At 48.0% G+C, this 19,377-nt stretch overlaps 1 protein-coding gene across 2 annotated transcripts; it reads right to left on the bottom strand.

Annotated features, from left to right (window-relative positions):
- Positions 1-4,142: 4,142 nt before the first annotated feature.
- On the bottom strand, positions 4,143-18,009 carry KLRG1 (killer cell lectin like receptor G1). Of its 2 annotated transcripts, none has more exons than XM_065571763.1 (5): positions 17,760-18,009; positions 13,350-13,454; positions 12,284-12,435; positions 7,915-8,018; positions 4,143-4,840 (listed from the first exon to the last, which is right to left on the bottom strand). In XM_065571763.1, exons 1-5 carry the CDS (start codon positions 17,875-17,877, stop codon positions 4,729-4,731), a joined length of 591 nt encoding a protein of 196 aa, XP_065427835.1. In that variant the 5' UTR covers positions 17,878-18,009; the 3' UTR covers positions 4,143-4,728. The 2 variants fall into 2 exon arrangements, with proteins under 2 accessions (XP_065427835.1, XP_065427832.1); XM_065571760.1 differs by lacking the exon at positions 17,760-18,009 and adding an exon at positions 14,395-14,534.
- Between the last annotated feature and the right edge of the window lie 1,368 nt (positions 18,010-19,377).

The following is a 19,377-nucleotide window of genomic DNA, read 5'->3' as shown; positions in this document are numbered from 1 at the left end:
GCTTTTTACAGATTCAGACTAACACGGCTACCCCTCTGATACTTGACAAATGCATAAGACATTGGTCTAGGCATTGTACTGATGCAGAGAGGGGAAAATAACAATAACACTCCATTGCTTTCTTAAGAAAAAAATTGGTACCTACTGAACAAAATTATTCTGTTATAGAGAAAGAATGTTATGAAATAGTGTGGGAAGTCAAGCAATTAAGGCCCTATCTTTTTAATAGAAAGTTCAAGGTGTTGACAGATCATTCGCCATTAATCTGGTTAAACAAAACTAAAAGCTCAAATTCCAGACTTCTACATTGGAGTTTTATACCCCAATAATCTTATATGGCTATTGTACATATAAAGAGAAGAGAAAAGAAAACATGGTGGCAGATGCCCTAACCAGGAAAGAGGGCCCTGAGCTGCAGCCTCCAGGGCAGCCAATGGCTAACCCTACTACAGCTTTGTAAGGGAGGAAATGTGACAGAATATACCTGCATCCACACACTATTGTAATAATGTCTGTACAAGGTATGCCTTGTGAGATATTATTTGAAAACTCAACTTGCTGATCAGTAATATCATGGCAAAATACACATAGCAACATTATATGTAAAGTTATGAACATAACCTGGTATCATGACTGAACTATGTTTCAGGATTGTGCCCTGGTATATCTCAAGACATCATTATCTGGTTGCCAGCTATATAGAAATAATGTACTTGAAAGGTATTACATGTCATTATGTTATTGAGAAACTGAAGTACACTTTTTCATACATCAATATTCCAGAGCAACTAGTGAAGACAATGGGCCACAATTCATTGCAGTAGAATTTTAGTCATTCCAAACTGATCATATTACTAGCTGACCGGATTACCCATAAGCGACTGAAGAGGCCGAGAGAGCTGTACAGACAGCCAAGAAAATCCTACAGCAGAAAGATCCATTCCTTGCTCTTCTGAGTTACAGACCAACACCAGTAACAACTACTGGATATAGTCCAGCACAACTCCTGATGGGAAGACAACTCAGAACTACTGGTCCAGCTTTGGTAAAGAATTTATTTCCAAAGTGGCCAGACATGAAGAGAGTAGGCAAGTTGGGTAAAAAGGCTTAATAAGCTTATGAACACTTTTACAACAGACATCACTCAGTTAGAGAACTGCCAGGTCTAGAATCTGGTGACCATGTTCATGTCAAACTAGATCGTGAAAAAGGATGGACAACTCCAGCTGTTATAAAGAAAAATAATCCAGCACCCAGATCATAGGCGATCAAGACCAATAGTAGAGAGTTCAACAGCAACCACTGACATCTAAAGTTTGTTCCTCAGAAAGAACGATTAACAGAGCAAATGGTACAGATGGCAGATGCAGAAGACGATGACGACTCAAGGATTCCAAACTGACCACAGCCAGTCGCTGCAACTAACGGATAGCCAGATGATCAAGTGGTTACACATTCAGGTCATATAACTAGAAAACCAGTACAATTCAGAGACACTTAACAGACTTACCTGTACTGAACCTCAAAGACAGCATGATAGTGTAAATATTGTAAATGGTAGGGGGAGATGTAATGGAAAGCCAAACTGTATTATACTGTTCAGCCACTAGAAGGCAGTGTGTGTAACACACCGTAGTTAGATAAACCTCAGGCCTGGTCTCCAGTAGAGAGTTAGGTTGAGGTAAGGCAGCTTATGTTGACCTAACTCTGCAAGTGTCTACACTAAAATGTAGCTCCAACTGATGTAACTTGCTCCCTGCGCCGACTTAATAATTCCACCTCCACGAGAGGTGTAGCGCTGAGGTCGATGTAGTTAGGTTGACACAGTGTCAGTGTAGACGCTGCATTGCTTACACTGACTGTTGTTGCCTTTCAGAAGCTGTCCCACAGTGCCCCACAATGACAGTTAAATCAGTGCAAGCACTCCTGGTGAGGACGCACACCACCGACACAAGGAACGTAGTGTGGATGTTCAAAAGCAATTTAATTACATGGGCGTACAGCCACCACAGTAACTTAGGTCGACTTAATTCTGTAGTATAGACTTGCCCTCAGCTTTACCTGGCAGTTTTATAAAGGATCTTATGATGAACACATCTGGTGTGTATAAGAAAGCTCCGTAGCCAGCCCACATCTAGTACAGGAGCATAACAGCTCCACCCCACATCTTGGGAGGAAGAAGGGGGTGACCATAGGGGAGGGAGGGATGGGGTGCAACAAAGTGGGGCCCAGCAACCACCACCTCCCTCCCAGCCACACCCAGCCAGCAGCACAGGAGGTAATGGGGAGGGGCGCTCGCATCCCCACCCAAAAGGGGAGCCTCTGCCGGTGTTCCAGCACTGTGGGTGTGTGTGGGGGGAAGGCCCTGGCACTTCCCCAAGTTCTCTGCTCCGGGCGAGACAGCAGAGGGGAGAAGGACGGCAGCCTGTATGTTGGGAAGCAGAGGCACTGAGGGCCCGGGGGACTGTATGGTACCTCCCCCATGCTCTCCAGGCTGTGCCTCGCCCTGGCCCAGGTGCCCAGACTGAGAATGTCCCTTCACTGGGACAGTATGTACCAAGCCCAGGCCCCCAGTGCATTACCTCCTGTGCAAGTGATGGGTCCCCCGCCAGGGGGCCACCCTACTATGCTGTCTCAGGCATGGTCCAGAGGGGAAACGACAGCTGCTGCTGAGTCTCTGCTCAGAGCCAGCCAAGGGGAGGTGGGGTGCCCTGTCCTTCACCCCTCCCTCCACGCTGTGCCCATCAGTAATGCTGTTCTACAGCATTCCAGAAATACTCAAGTGCTGCCATGTTTCCCCCCCCCCCCAACTTCTCTTTCCATATAGGTGATCCCCTCCCAAGTAACACCACCACCCCTCAAAAAAAAAAAATCATGGCACTAACATGCCATTTGCTGCCACCTTATTGCTCGCTCTGCTTGTGTGTTCTATTCCTTCTCTGCCCTGTTTCTGTCTTGCCTACATGGACTGTAAACTCTTCAGGGCAGGGACCATCTATTACTCTGTGACTGTCCCGCAGTGAGCACAATGGGGGCCCATTCGTAGTTGGTCCCTAGGCACTACCATAATACATGTGATTATTAAATAAATAACTACTCCACAAGTATAGGCCTGAACCACTCAAGCTAAAGGAGGCCTATAACTAGGCCTGGCAGAATTAGATTTTTATTTTTTTATAATTTCAATGGCTAATATTGATGTTAAATATTATTTTAGATTTTTATCTATTTAAATGTTATGGTTGTGGCAAATTATGGAGAAGTCAGGCAATATTTAATGACAGTAGATGTTGAAATTCAAAAAGTTAAAGCCGTATAACCGTTAAAACACAAATTGTCAACATCACAAGCCAAAATACACAAAGCAAATAACCTTAAATCAAACTCTAATAAGTTCTCAAGCAGCATTTCTCTTACTTTGCCTCTCTGTAAATTTTGATTATCAATGGAAATATTTTTTTCATCAGTTTGTGTGTACAGTGAAATCAACATTTACCAATAAAAGTCGAATCCTTCCAAATCTCATACATTGCTGAACAGTTCTGATTTGCTCCAAAGGAGGACAGTGGTGATACAGACACAGACTAGCTGGTTCATTACACTATTGGACAGACTGGTGCCTCCCCACACTAGGGGACATGAGCTAAAGGGGACTACACATGACCTCCACATGTGTTTCCTCCCCTCCCCCAGCCCGGGGCCCCTGCGCTCCCTGCCTGCTTCCTTCAACGGACTTGGCTTCCAGGAACAGTGGGTCAAACATGCTGAGGGGTGGGGGGCTCTGGTTCACTCAGTCGCTGTCCCCAGAAGCTAAGCCTGGGTGGGGGGCAGCCCACCGCTTCCACAGCCAGGCGCTCTTCCAGTTAGTTGTTGCGCTGCACTGGGCAGCATCCCACCATGACCAGAAGAGGCTCTAGCCCAGCCCCTTCTGCTCCGGCTCTGGCCCTGCCCCTCTCGGGCAGCTGCTGGAGGGGCACTTGATCCTGCATGCCCACCCCACCCCCACCCCCGACGCATCACCTCAGCTATTGGAGTTAGAAGTTTACTTTCATTTCTGGGCTGACAAAGGTCACCCATTCTCATTTCATCTTTCTCTTTCCCTTCACAGCACTCCTGGTCTTGGGGCACAAATGAGACACAGATTTTGGGAGCAGAACGGAAACCAGTTTACTGCACAGCAAGTAGAGAACAATTCAGTAGGGGCAGAAGGCCCAGCTTCTGCAGCATTCCTGGTGCCAAAGAAATGAGAAACATGGACTGAAAATAAAGTCTAGCATCTGCTCAGCAACCCAGAAGTGTAACCCTAAGGGGTCACTGGGCCCAGCCGCTGTCACACTAATAACCTAGGCACTGGGGCAGAGTGAGAAAGACTAAGACTGGGAATCATACTCAGGTCTTTACCATGGCAACAAAGATAATGTCAGCAGGTCTCTGCTATGCTCCCAGCCCTAAAGGATGAGGACTGCAAATGGATCTACGTTTTCTGCACAGAACTCACCCTCAGAGCTCCAGCCTCAGGGAGCTGAAAGTCCATGAATCAGATTTCAGTCTCCTACATGGCTGTGCAATTTCAACAGAGGGCAATGGTGACACAAACCTCCTACTAGGAGCAGCATCAGCCTGCCCCACTGGGAACAAGGATTAGGCAGGTCTGGATGCGCTGTTGGGGTCCAGATCCATTGGCTGAGTGTGAGTGAAGACTGTTCTGTGGGAAAGTGCAGGAGGAGGTTACTTGGGGGATTTCTCACAGATCCATGGTAAATAAGCTGCACAGCTGGAGGCCTGGAGGGCACCGCTCACCAGGACGCCACAGTGCTGCACGGGGCTGTTAGAGATGACCCTGCAAAAGAGACACAGAGAACACAGACTGAGGAGAAATAGTAAGAGTCATCACTAAAAGGCAAGGCAGAAAACTCTTTATGGTTGTTGGGGGGAGGTGACAGGAACAGCCGCAGAAGGGGCAGCTGTCACTGAATCCAAAACACACACTAATAGAGACTGCGTATATAGACCAACCCCCCGGCCCATCATCACCACGAAACCCATGCCAGTACTAGACAAGGACACGGTGCAGTGAATTAACTTTAGCAACTTGAGTGATGTGTGTTCGTGCCGGGGGCATCTGGGTCAGGAGGAGAGTGGCAAAGCGGATTTCTTTAGAATACGAAAGTTGGAATTCCAAAGCGAAACTGGTCAAGTAGCTAGAGCATAGGACGGGGAGTCATGAGAGCCTCATCCTACTTCTGTCAGTGACACACTGCGTGATCCTGTGCATGTTGGCTCACATCTCTGGGCCTCACCCTCCATATCTGCAAAATAGGAATACCAACACTGAGCTCCCCCACCAAGGGGGTGTCAGGCTAGCTCATTACTTGGAGTGCTTTGAGAAGGTGCTAGAGAGAGGGAAAGTGTTCTGCCATTATTATAAAGCCCCAGAGCCAAATCCTGAGGTCCTTACTCAGGCAACAGAATGAGCAAAAATGAAGGCTCAAATGCTGGTTTATGCTGCTGTAAATCCAGAATAATTTTACTAACGCCACAGGGCCTATGCCATGTCTACACTATAGAGACTATAGCCGTAGCTATGCCAGTGTAGGAACACCACCTCCCCAGGTGACAGTAGCTAGGTCAATGGAAGCATTCTTCTGTTGACCTACTGGCAGCGGGGCTTAGGTCGGCACAGCTACGACTCTCAGGCGGGTGGATTTTTCACACCTGAGTGGCACAGCTATGTCGACCTAAATTTTAAGCGTAGACCAGGCCTAATTCTTCACTGACTTGAACTTTTTGTGCCACTTGCACCAGTGCAAAGTGGGTGTGAAATGCTCCCAAATCAGAAAAGTAGGGCTTGATTCTGATCTGATTTAAACCAGTTTAACACCAGTGGGACTCTAAACTGTAACCAGTGTAACACTATTAACTTCAGTAGAATAATTCTTGATTTACAGAGATGCAGGTAACATCAGCTTCAGAGCTGTAAGATTTTATAGCTACTTTTCACAGGTGTAAATGGTGTCATACTGTGCAAAGTGGTTGTGACGCTCCCCAGGAGTACCCAGGGCTGTAAGATACCTCACCACCACCTGCCATTAGCATGAGGCAGTCTTGCCTGTGCCTGCTGTAACACAAGAACTGCCGTTCAGGCCTCACTCTCACTCTACAGGTTAGTAATAGGCACAAACCAACCCCAAGTCTTCCGAGCCTTCCCTGAAGTGTCCAGCCCCAGTATACTAGACACTCACAGAATTACCAGGCCTGTTGTTTCCAAAGGAACAGTACACAACAGCTTGTCAGATTTAACTCAGGACCAGCATTTTGCTTAACACCACAGCACTGAGATATATTTATAGTAAAAACAAGAATAAATTTATGATCAAAGCACAGAGATGCAAGTGATAGTGAGTATGAGTATTAGAAACAAATGGTTACATACAAAAGAAAATCATAACACTTTCTAGAGACTAAACGTAACTAACCAATTACACTCCTGTCTAAAGAAGCTTATCTCACCCACGGTTCTCTCAAGTGTTTTCAACTAAGCCTAGCTGAGAACAAGACCCCTCTTTCATGAAGCAAATAGGCTACCAGTTTACTTCCTAGGTGAAGGATGACATGGTGTTGTCTTGTCTCCCAAATATAGTAGAGTAAACTTTTGATGTGCACCTCAAGATAGTGTTCTCTCCCCCTACTCCACTGTGTGCTTCTTCCTGTTATTTTTCTCTCTGTGATGTTTTACAATCCTTCATTAAGGAATGGTCTAGAGAGAATACTTAGTCCTGCCATGAGTGCAGGGGACTGGACTAGATGACCTCTCGAGGTCCCTTCCAGTTCTATGATTAACATTCAGTTTAGACTAATAAGAGAAGACCCATTGTGAACCACACAATACTTAACATGTAAACAGCCATATAGATAAACATTTCTTGTCTGTCAGAAGACCTGTTATTGCCAGTGACCAGTCCCTAGACACAGTCTATAAGAACTTGGTTTTTAGCATATTTACGTAACTCCTTACGTAACATTCGTACATGTGTTTCACAATTATATAGATGACCAGTGTGACATCGGATTTTATTTGAGACCTCACATGACATTCTTTTGTGAACTAGAATGCACGTACCAGACCCAGGAGTTCCCGGTAGCTCCTCTGCACCTCTTTGCTAGCTGGCATTAAGAGAGTCTTGGGTCAGAGTGGTAGAGAAAAAGGCTCAATGGCCTTGGAGTCATGCTGATGGCGGTAGAGTAGAATTTGACGGTGCATAAGGTCTGGTCTACACTTAGAATTTAGGTCAACATAACTACAGCACTCAGGGATGAGAAAAATCCACATCCCCTGAGCGCCGTAGATATGCTGACCTAACCCCTGGTGTCAATGCAGCTAGATCAACTGAAGAACGTTTCTGTCCCCCTAGCCATAGGCACTGACTCTGTGCCTATGATAGCTGAGCACCCACTAAAAAATAGTGGGTGCTCAGCACCCACCAGTTGCTCAGTGGTGGGCACTGAGGGGAAGGGGCAGAGAGGGGGTGAGAAGAGGCAGAGCAAGGCAGGGCATACTTGGGGGAGGGGACGGAGCAGGAGCGAGAAGAGGCAGAGTGAGAGTGGGGCCTTGGGGGAAGGGGTGGAGTAGGGGCAGGGCTTCAGGGTGGAGCGGGGATGGAGCGCCCATCCGGAAAGAAAAAAGTCAGCGCCTGTGCATCCCTCAGGAATATGGTGTTCCTACACTGACAGAATAAACCCTTCCTTCAGTGTAGGATGCATCTGCACTGTGGGGTTATGCCAGCATAGCTATGGCGCTGTACCTATACCTCAGTAGTTTTGCCTGAGCAAGGACTGATAAACACGGTTAGTATCGGATGATCTAGCTCTTCAGAGGCCTGCTGGTTTTTTTTAAAAAACTGAAACCAAACTCACTTTGTATTGTTGAGTTTTGAGCCATCTTCCCAGGTCCAGCCACTGCCTGTGCTGTTCCTCAGACCAATCCAGTGGTAATTTATGTGCATTCTCAAGAACAGGTCCTAGAAGGGAGTGGGGAAGGACAAAGGAACTAATCAAAATCAACCTGAAAATTCAAGTCCTGATAGGCAAACGGAGCGATCAAATGTCAGGTAGCAAAATATATCAGCTGAGCCTGACTATTATCAAGGACCTTTATTTTCAGTGATTATTTTGTTTAAAATTTCCTGGGAATTTCATCTCTGTTCATTACAACAAATTTAAAATGTGTGAAAATCAGTGCAGAAACTTAACTTGACAGTTTTCTGGGAAAATATCATTGTTAATATTGGGGGGACAGGAGGATAGAAAAAAAAGTAACAAAAAAGTAAGAGTATTGAAAGTAAAAGCAGTTTAATGCTGTGGTTTATTTAATGAACTGTACATTAACACCTTTGTGACTATATGTACACACATGCATGTGCGTATCTTCTACCACATTGCCTTACTTTGACCAACAGTCTCACACTTTACACTTAGACTAACTTATTATTAACATAAACACATCTAACTAATGGAATGCATTGGATTTTCTTCATGTACTTGAGTGGGCCAAAATTGGATGAAAAAAATCAATAAAAACTGAATAATTACTTGTGTAAAACTTGGGAATTTTTCAGTAAAAACTGCAAATGAAGTTTGCAGTTTTAACTACTCTTCATGTGAGTGGCAAGACCTCTGCTTCCACCTTAAGAAATGCTGATAGCTTGTCTCCTTTGCTGCTGTCCCTGCCTTGTGTTCCCCAAACTCTTCTTTTTATAATTAGGGGGTAAGCAGCAGCCCAATCCTGGGAGTCCTGTCTTGAGACATGTAGCACACACTGTGTTCAGAAAGCAGCAAATCACAACTTGAGGTGCCTTGTGTTGATACTGCAAAGGAAGTTCCCAGGGCACTAAGTGAACTCAGAGTGCACCCGCCAGAGTCTCTTAGATAAGGGTCCTACATTAAAAGCTATAGGGCAATTTCAGACCAAGTCAGGACAGAGGTGCACAGGGTGAACTCAGTGCGGCTACAGGGCAGGATTGATAGGCATTGGCACAGCTACGTGGGGAAGCACAGGACTGGAATAGGCATTGGCAGGGCAGCATTGAGGTTTCATTAAGACACAAGAACTTTTCCCCCACACCTGGGGTGGGCAAATTTCTTGACCCGAGGGCCACATCTGGGTATGGAAATTGTATGGTGGGCCATGAATGCTCACAAAATTGGGTGTTAGGTGCGGGAGGGGGTGAGGGCTCCGGCTGGGGGTGCAGGCTCTGGGGTGGGGCCAGATATGTGGAGTTCAGGGTGTGGGAGGAGGCTCCTGGCTGGGGCAGGAGGTAGGGGTGAGGGATCAGGGCACCAGCTGGGGGTGCAGGCTCTGGGGTGGGGCTGAAGGGTTGGGGGTGCAGGAAGGTGCTGCGGGCTAGTACTGAGGAGTTCAGAGGGCTGGAGGGGGATCAGGGCTGGGGCAGGGAGTTCGGGTGCAGGCTCCAGGCGGTGCTTACCTCAAGCAGCTCCCAGAAGCAGTGGCATCTCCCTCCTCTGGCTCCTATGCGGAGGCACGACCAGGTGGCTCTGTGTGCTGCCCTGTCCGCAGGCGTCGCCCCTGCAGCTCTCATTGGCCGGGGTTCCCAGGGGCAGCATGCAGAGCCCCTTGGCTGTCTCTACGCGTAGGAGCCGGAGGTGGGACATGCCACTGCTTCTGGGAGCCGCACAGAGCAGGGCAAGCCCCCGACCCTATTCCCTGGCTGGAGCAACAGAGCGGGGCAAGCTCCAGGCCCCACTCTCCATCGGGAACTCGAGGGCCAGATTAAAACATCTGGAGGGCTGGATGCAGCCCCCAGGCCGTAGTTTGTCCACCCCTGCCCTACAGGCTTTCATTTCCATTTGTCTGACTTTGAGCTTGTGTTCATTGTTCATAGAAACAATAATTGTACACAATAAATTCCGCCTTGGAATAAATCCACAAAAGTTGAAGAAATCACTAGGGATGAATTTGCCCCACTATGTTTCTAACTAAATCATAATAAATACTCCATGCCTCCTGCTGCCAGGAATGGTGATGCAAGAAAGCACAACAACAAAACTGACATCTTCCATAGAAGCTCTAGCAATGAAGTGTCTTTGTGAGGCAAGGGACTAGGAGGAGCCAGAGAGATGCCTGGGGAATGGAAGCGTGGAGAAACCAGGGAGGGCTTCAAGGCCATGTGGAGATAGGCCAGAATGGGAAACATCTCCAGGAAATCAAAGAATGTTTCCAGCAAAAGGGAGCCTATGGGTCACAGTCTATGCAGCATAAGGAATGCAGTAGCACGTGGCTGGAGTACAGGGGTGATTTATAGAAGGAAAATCCATTGTATGTTGAACTCATGACAGGAGATATCAAGGGAGGCCCCAGGAACTGAGAAGTTGGTGGGGAACTTTCAGCAGAGGGGTCAGGGAGGTTTTCTGGCAGTAGAAAAATGGGTCATATGGAGGTTGAGGACAGCTCCCAGCAGCAAGGACTGTGGTCAGGATTTGCTTAAGCAAGAGTCCCAACTAGCTTTGCCTTGTTTGCCTGGTGCCTGAAACACTCTCATGGTCATCAGTTTTGTGCCCCCTACCTGGCACCTGGTGGTGAAAGAGCTTACAAACAGATGGCTTCCAGTATCACCCACACAACTGCATTCAGTTGCTGAGACTAGCTGAGCTAAGCTAAGCTAACTCTCATCAGTGGAAAGCTAACTATTGGTGGGGGCAGGGACATGGGCCAGAGGATGGAAAAAGGCTCCCATGCAACATCCTTCCCTGACTGCTGATCATAACCTCCCCATGGGAACCTCTTATATGTAGGGTTACCATATTTCCACAAGCAAAAAAGAGGACACTGGGGGGGGGGGGAGCCCCGCTCTAGCCCCGCCCCCATCCACTCCCTCCTACTTCCCACCCCCTGACTGCCCCCCTCAAAACCCCCAACCCCCCCCGCTCCTTGTCCCCTGACTGCCCCCTCCTGGGACCCCGCCCCCTATCTAAGCCGCCCTGCTTCTTGTCCCCTGACTGCCCCCTCCTGAGAACCCCCTACGACCCTACCCTGTCCCCTGACTGCCCCGACCCTTATCCACACCCCCACCCCATATTCACACCCCCGCCCCCAGACAGACCCCCGGAGACTCCCATGCGCTATCCAACTGCTCCCCGCCCTCTGACAGGACCCCCAGAACTCCTGACCCATCCAACCCCCCCTGCTACCTGCCTGCCTCGACCCCTCTCCACACCCCTTTCCCCCTGACAGCCCCCCCAGAAACCCAGACCCATCTAACCCCCCTGCTCCCTGTCCCTGACTGTCCCAACCCTTCTCCACACCCCTGCCCCCCCGATAGCCCTCCCAGAACCCCCGACCCATCTAACCCCCCCGCTCCCTGTCCCCTGATCAGGGCCGGCTTTAAAGAGCCCAGGAATCTGGCTGCACTCTCGCCGGGGTTGCGGGGCTTGGGACCGGGCCGGAGGTGCTCGGCCGGGCTGGGCCAGCGCGCTTGGCCGGAACCAGGGCCAGCGCTGCTGGGGCTGAGCCGCCGGAAACAGGGCTGGCGCTGCTGGGGCCCGAGCTGGGCTGGGCCCGGGGGTGCTTGGCAGGAACCGGGGTCGCCACCCTGTGGCCGGAACCGGGGCCGGAACCGCTAGGGCCCGAGCTAGGCCGGAGCCACTGGGACCTCCGGGCGCCGCTCGGCCCGGGCCAGAGGGAGCCGCTCAGCCCGGGCCGTGCCTCCCCGGAGCTCTCCTACTCGCACCCCCCTGCCCCAGTTTACCTGCTGCTGCCTCCCGCTTGCCCCTGCTTCTTTTCAGACTTCCCGCGAAGATCTGATTCGCGGGAAGCAGGGGAGGGGGAGGAGCAGGTGGGCGGAGCGTTCAGGGGAGTGGAGGAGGGGGAAGACAGCTGCGGGGCCGGATAGCGTGGTAAGGCTGCAGGGGATGGGGGGAGCCAGGAAGGGGCTTTAGGTGCCCAGCGGCGCTTGGCCACCGCTTTTCTGTCTATAAATAGCCGACCAGGGAGAAATCCCAGACATTTTTAGATTTTTAAAAATCCCCCCCGGACGGCTATTTATAGACCGAAAAGCCGGACATGTCCGGGGAAATCCGGACATATGGTAGCCTTATTAAATGTAGACTGAAAATGTCAGCCTTCTGCGTAACATTGTTATAATGAAGGGGTTTTTCGCCCCTTTATAGTAAATTGGTGTCAGCATGATAGCATGCACTGGAAGCAAATCACAGAAGCATTTGCAAGACAATGAAAGAGCCTCATGTAATGATACTGACAGACTTTTACCATTTTCTTGGCATCACTGATCACCAGGAGATGTGATCCTTCTGCAGAACAGGATGCCTGGCTGGAATTCCAATCCTTTTCCATCTTGGAGAAGTAGTAACAGCTGCTCCTGTAACCAAACCACTGGTCAGGGCATCCAGGACAGGAGCGATCTGCAAAGGAATCATAATGACTTTTCTCTTTCTATTCACTCTGAAGCATTTTAGGGCATTTTATAGCCGGGATACATGCCAGGACTGCACACCCACTTGCGAAAATGTAGCCACCTTGGGTAGAACACGACAGCCATGTGGAAAGGATGGACTGTAAGGCAGGGACGTGAGAGTCAGGAATAAAAGTATAAACAACAACTATACAAGGCAATGGAATCACAGGCCCTTTGTGTAATTTGCACCACTCTTTACATCACCTCTGAATTTGATCAGTTGTGTGCACTATAGGGCTGATCTTCCTCTGACACTTGGATAATTCCACAGACTTCAGTGGATGCAGTTACTTAATCCTGTGAGAGCAGAACTTAGCCCTCTGAAAGCAAGACAGGTGCTGCGTGTTTGAAAAACAGGGGAAAAGGTCACAACATACCGCGGGTGTGATCGTTTCACAGGATGAGAAGTGGAAAAGGTGTGACCACAGCTCACAGCAGCATATGTATATGGGTTTAGCACCTTCTTGTGCATGCTACACTAAGAAGGTCATACCGGTAATACTTTTATTTCTCAATTCATTGTCTAACAGTAGACAAATCTGGGGGGGGGGGGAACACAACAACACACCTTTCATTATATTTCATTGCTCTTCCTTTAACTAGGAAACAAGGCCTAGTTAAAGGATCTACCCTCTGGGGTCTCCATAGGGGGTGACCTCGGTAAGCTGTAAGCAAGCTTCTGCTTTCCTTTACAGGGTGCAAAGCTAGAGTATATCTCCAGTGTCTTCAGTGCAGTTACTCTCAATTTGCCATAGTATAACGGTAATCAGAATCTTGCTTTCTCTGCTTAGGTGAATTGAGAACAGATCTCCCATCTTGTGATCTCAGGTTGTTCACATCAATGTCTCTTTGGACACTCACCATTCCTCCAAACCCTGCATACTACCACTGCAATCACCATGAGGGCGCTCAGTGTCCCAACACCTACTGCCAAGCTGTACAGGCCAGATGACCAGTGCTGGGGAGCTGGAAGAGAAAAAACAGGAACCATGGTAAATGTATGGTTGTACACACACGTGGTACTGGACAATTTATAAATGGGTCCAACAATAACAGCATTCCTGTCCCAAACAGCTTATGGCTACAGAGAAGGCTATAGATTTTATACCCCAAAAGGGATGCACTGCTTACATCTCCCTATAGTTCCTTTAATAATATATCCATACCCAGAAATAGCTGCCTATATCTGCACTACCCTGGCATCAGTAATTCCACAACACTGAACTCAACAGCCCTACACAGTGCTACGGGATATTTTGCGGCAGGGAGCACTCCTGGTAAGGGAGCACCTTCCTCTGAATCAGACCTGACCCCAATACCTCAGAGTTCGGCTAGGGCGCTGTGTGGACATGGATGGTGCATGTGACTCAATAAGGAGCATTGTTCCTGAAGAATCATTACTGACTCCAATGTTCCACTATGGTGCTGACGAATGATTTTGTGCTCCTGGAGTGGCTACTTTTCAGATACAATGTAAAAATAAGACTTTCTCCACATGTTGATTTAAAGATTTCCTGGTACTTTCTGCCTGAGTAGGTAGTTTTAACCTCAGCATCCTGTCCAGGTTCCTAATCATATAACTACATTCTGCCTCTCTAGAATTCTTCCTGGAGTTTCAGATGGAAAAGTTACTTCCTTTCTCTGACATTGATCATGTCTTTGTTCATCTCTGTACAATGCCTAGGACGAGACCTTTGGATAACAATTCATTATTATGATTACAGTTTTACTAGCACAGTGTGGCTGTTGAGTGCCTCAAGATATTGGACTCAGTCTGAGGGCCTGAGAAATCCCGCAAAGCCTGATGTTAAGAGGGAAGGGGGAGCTCCATCTCCATCACATAATCTTTTGCACACATTGATTATAAACAAAAAATAGCTCAAACAGAAGATAAATATCTGCTCACACTTAACACTGAAGTCTGGTTTCACAGTTCTGAGAAGTCACCTGTCCAAACTTTTCAGTTCCTCCCTCTTCTCAAAAACAGAGTATGCGTCCCAGATCCTCCTCTCTCAACTTCTCAGTCTAGACGTTGCATCTTTCCCACAGAACCAAAGTTCCTGCTGCCATGAAAAACTAATTTCAACACAATATGAATGAGGAAAGACTAAAATAGAATTGTGACGGCTACAGTTGCTTACTTACAACTGTAGCTGTGCTGGCTATGTTATTATTTTGACTTTTAAATCGCCCTCTCACTGGGCTCTTGGCACATGTACAATGAAAGAATCACAAACCAGAAATAAATGTATCCCTATAAATTCATCTGCCTTAATCAGTTAGTCCCAATAAGTTATCAATATCCATTGAACCCACATACACTTTCCTAATCTTGCCCCTTCCCCAAAGGCTGGGGAAGTTAAAAGGCCTTGAGCCAGACTATCAAGGTCAGCAGACTCAGGATCCAGGGTGCAGATGGAAACAAACCAAAATAAAGGCAGTGGTACCCTTCCAAGATCCAGCCACAAGATATCACTCACAGTCAATTGTATAGATGTTCAAAATGTGATCATGCCTGATCTTTGGGCTTGGTTCCCCACCACTGGGTGCAAAGACACCCATGGGCTCTGTGTGTTTGGTTTCCCCTGAGTGAGGCACATATACACCACTGGGCTTCGTGAGCGTGGCTCTCCTTCAAGAGGGGTCAGATGCTCTTTTGGGCTCTACTAGGCTCCTTAGGTTTGGCCCCTTCTTGACTGGGGAAAGTGGCAGTACTCTCCCAAGGCCAATCACTCATGGTGCCAAAAATGAGGTATCACTCAGTAGATTGCACAGACCTTCATAATAGGATCATCCCTCTCCTTTTCTACATGCTCACAGTGAGCTGATTTCTTTTGTTGTCACCCATAATTATTTGAGCCCTGGGTTCAGTGGCTCCTCTCCTTAGCCTTTAGCCATGGGTGGCAGGTATCACAGGCTAGGGGAGGCTGTGCCTCCCCAGACAGGCATGGCCCACCTATGCTCCACCCCCAGCCCCCCTGCTGCTTCCCATGCTGCAGCCCAGCTCCACCCTCCCGGCGTTCCGGGGGGCTGCACTGGCATCGCCCTCCCTCCCCCCAGGGCTGGGGGCACTAGCCTGGCGCAGGGGCCAGCAGCCACAGTGGGTGGGCTCTGGTGGAAGGGGCGAGGCCCTGGGCAGATGGGGCAGGGCTGGGGGCTAGTCTCCCCCAGCCAGCGGTTCACGCACTGCCCATGCCTTCAGTTGTGGGGAGGTTTGTGCATGCCCACCTTCCTGGGACTTCAACAGGTGAGCAATGAAATAATTAATACTTGAAACGTCAACATTGTTATCCTTGTGTATCCGGTGTGGCTCCCACTGAGATAAATAGGGCAGTTCACACACCACAGAATTACTGTTTCAGACTCTGCAAACACAGATAGAGATCACTGCATCCTTTAGCCTTGAAAACAGGAGCTGAGTGCATCTCTCCAACCAACCGTTACAGCTAGAGACTTTTTAAAACACACAAAAACTTAAATTTCGGAGAATAAGATAGCAGCATGCAAGCAGTGTTGGTATGCTACACCGGCACATACTGGCTGAATCTGAGTCTTGGCAGGATCCATCCAACTAAGAAGGAAAGCAAACTCCAGAGTTGAGGGTCCTTCAGTGAGAATTCAGTGCCTGTAGTTCTGCTCTGTTGAACCAAGGTGCCGGAGGCCTAAGGGCCTCTGCTGATCTCAGCTGTTATGGTATCACATGAGGAGAGAGGCTTTGTGCGGGGAAAGGGAAAAAACCAAGATGAGATGAAACTGAACAAGAAGTGGAAATCTCACACTGGATAATCACAAAATATTTCCTAACAGTGAAGAACCTGTGAGACTGGAGAAGAGTCTCCCTAAAGGAAGAGGAGGGAACCCTTTTACACACAGGACATTTAAATAGGGACTGGACAAAGCTCTTGGAGAGTTGACTGTGGTGAACTGCATTGTTCCCCAGGAAATGACAAGATATGACCCAATAAGAGGTAGTAAGAGCCTTGCTTCAGCCCAGAGATACTTCATTTGGAGATTTGGAGGAATGAGATGGACAGTGATCAGACGCTGTTTCTTGGGGAGGCACAGGGATGTGGGTGTGAAGAGGAGCTTCCCCTTTTCTGTTCCTCTAGCCTTAGCTCAGCAGGGGACAATGTGAAAAGGGAGATTTTGAAACGAAAGAAAGACTGCAAACATCTAATTGAAATATACACAATACAATCCACATCTCCCACGTAATGGACTTGAAACACAGCCAGAAAACATATCCAAAACCAAGGAGGTTTCCTACCAACTGAGTGAGACTTCACTGGCAGGTGGATATTTGAAGTTTCCTATGCAGCTTTGTTCAAACAGATATATATCTAGGCACGTGGCATCAACAGTCCCAGGCACCAGGAATGTGTGTTTTAGCTGCATACACAGAAGCAACTCTTCTTGGGACAGTGAAGCGATAGCCCCTCTCTACACAGTTCTGATGAGACCCTACCTGGAATATTATGTTCAATGTGGGCACCTCATTATTAGACATCAGCAAACTGGGGGGAGTTCAGAGAAGAGCAACAAAAATGATCAGGGGACTGGAAGGAAACCATTTTAAGGAGAAATTAAGAGAGCTAAAAATCAATCTTAACTACAACTAAGGTGGGGACTTCATAACAGCCTGCAAATATCTGAAGGGTATAAACAGCAAGAGGGGAGAGGAAACTATGAAAGGAAAAATATAAGATGAATCCCAGGAAAATCTTCCTGATAGTGAGATGTGCTGAGCTGTGGAATGGTCTCTCAGGAGAAGAGATGGAAGCTCTGTCACGGGGGTCTTTTAAAACTAGACTGAAGAAAACACTGAAAAAAATATAATATGCCACATGAAACAATCTTGCACTCGCCCTTGGAAGACGGACAGAATGATCTAAAAGATCTTTTCCCTCTCTCATGTATGACTCATATATGCCAATAATTTATCTGTATCTTCATCTTTATTAATCTACATAGGCTTAAATTCTCCAGTCTACTGTCATGCAGTCAAGCTCAAGAAAGCTACAGATTTCGGGTACCCAACCTGAGAATCCTACTAGGGGCCTTAATTTCAGAGATGCTGTGCTCTTTCAGCTCCCACTGATTTCCCATAGAGTTGTGAGTGCTCAGCACTTTTAAAAAATCAAACCCCAAATGTCTCAAGCTGGACACCCAAATATCAATGACCAGCTCTGAACATTTCTGCAATAGCTCCTGTAGATACCATATGACAGAGCCTTTGCTCTGGGATTCACCAGTTTCATTTGGCTTGCTTACCTCTATTTGTCCTGACATCAATGGAACAGACTGGCGGTGTCTGTGAAAACCGTACAGAAGTATAGATTATTTCTTCACTCATTTCTGCCACAGAGGTTTCTGCCCTGCTTACATCCATGCCAAGATGAGGAGTGTGTATGGTAAGGAGTTTGAATCAGGCTGTTGAGCGAAAGAGCTCAGAATAAGGCAAAACAGGAAACCTGAGGCTGCATTTAAAAAAAAAATGCAATCTGGCAGCCTCCACCTTCAGCCGTGTGAAAGAAGTGAATTCAAGGAAGGGGTAGCTTAAATGGAGGCAAGAGCCAATACGCTGATACAGAGGGAGCACAAGGAAACAGATTATTATGATCGGTGTAATAAGCAGCAGTCACAGTAGACCAACTGCCTCATCATTGCCAAGCACTTTGGAGGCAACATAACCAAGAGGAGATTTGAGAGGACAAGGTGGTGGTTTTGCGGACTTTTACGGAGAGCTCTTTCCATGCATAAGGGGCAGCATAGAAGAAAGTGCAAAGGTGTTCTTGGAAAACTGACAATTTCAGCAAATGGGCAATGAAAGCTGGAATCATTGGCAGAACAGAGGCAACAGTCACATCTCAAAAGTGTATATGAGATGACATAAGAGTGAAGCTAGGCCATGAAGGCCTTTTAAAGGGAAGACAAATAGTGTTTGATGCAGTGGAGATGGGGGAAGAGAGTGGAAGGATGCAGAGGAGGAAATGGTCAAAGTGACAAAGCAAGTAAATGATTTTTACAGCAGTGCTCTGAATGAACGTAAGTGGAACAAAAAGTGGTTTCTCACGACCAGAGAGGAGGAACTTGTAGTTGAGACATGAGATAAAGTGAAGTTTATCTATATGGTAAATCTTAAAGACATTATTCAGGAAGAACCAGCAAGAAGTAGATACAGCTGGGATGTGATCATCTAGACCAGTGGTTCTCAACCTATTTATCATTATGGGCCACATATGCTGTGTGGGGAGCCAGGCAGCAGCTGGCTGCCCAGATCCCAAGCCCTGCTGTGGAGTGGGCCAGGCGGCAGCCAGCTGCCCAGACCCTGAGCTCTGCCCTGCAGGGCCAGTGGCAGCCAACAGCCCGGTACACGTCAGGGCAGCTGGGAGCCCGGATGCCGGAGCCCGCCGTGTGGCAGGGCAGCCCGGAACCCAGAGCCCACCACGTGGCAGGGCAGCCTGCAGCCCATGGCCTTTAGCACATAGCTGAGCTGGGCTGCAGCTGTGTGCTAATTGGATCACATGCAGCCTGTGGGTTGAGAACCGCTGATCTAGACAGAGGACCGAGTCAAAGATGACACCCAGTTACAGGCCTTTGTGACAATGAGGATGGGTGGCGTCATCCATGGTGAGTGAAAAAGGGAGGATAGAGGCTTGAGGGGAAAGATTACGAACTTTCTTTTGGCCATGTTGAGCTTCAGCTGATGGCTGAACGTCCATGAGATGTCAGACAGGCCTAGATTTTAGCTAGGACAGAAGACAAGAGACAGTGGAGAGGTAGACCTGCGAGCCATTAGTGTAGATACAATAGTTGATATTTATTTATTTAAATTTACAAATAACTATAAAGATGCCTTTCCAAGTCCCTTGGTGCCTTAACACTCACT

This window comes from Chrysemys picta, chromosome 1, assembly GCF_011386835.1.
Source record: "Chrysemys picta bellii isolate R12L10 chromosome 1, ASM1138683v2, whole genome shotgun sequence".
Classification (NCBI taxonomy): Eukaryota; Metazoa; Chordata; order Testudines; family Emydidae; genus Chrysemys; species Chrysemys picta.
Note: the sequence above shows the minus strand (reverse complement) of the source record. Positions and strands in the feature narration are given on the sequence as shown.

Excerpts from the sequence above, each read along its gene's own strand:
- KLRG1 (XM_065571763.1), bottom strand. The coding sequence starts at position 17,877 with ATGGATGTAAGCAGGGCAGAAACCTCTGTGGCAGAAATGAGTGAAGAA. Across the intron at positions 13,455-17,759 it reads TGATGTCAGGACAAATAGAG|CTCCCCAGCACTGGTCATCT; the intron begins GTAAGCAAGCCA and ends TTTCTCTTCCAG. Across the intron at positions 4,841-7,914 it reads TCAAAACTCAACAATACAAA|GGTCATCTCTAACAGCCCCG; the intron begins GTGAGTTTGGTT and ends TCTCTTTTGCAG.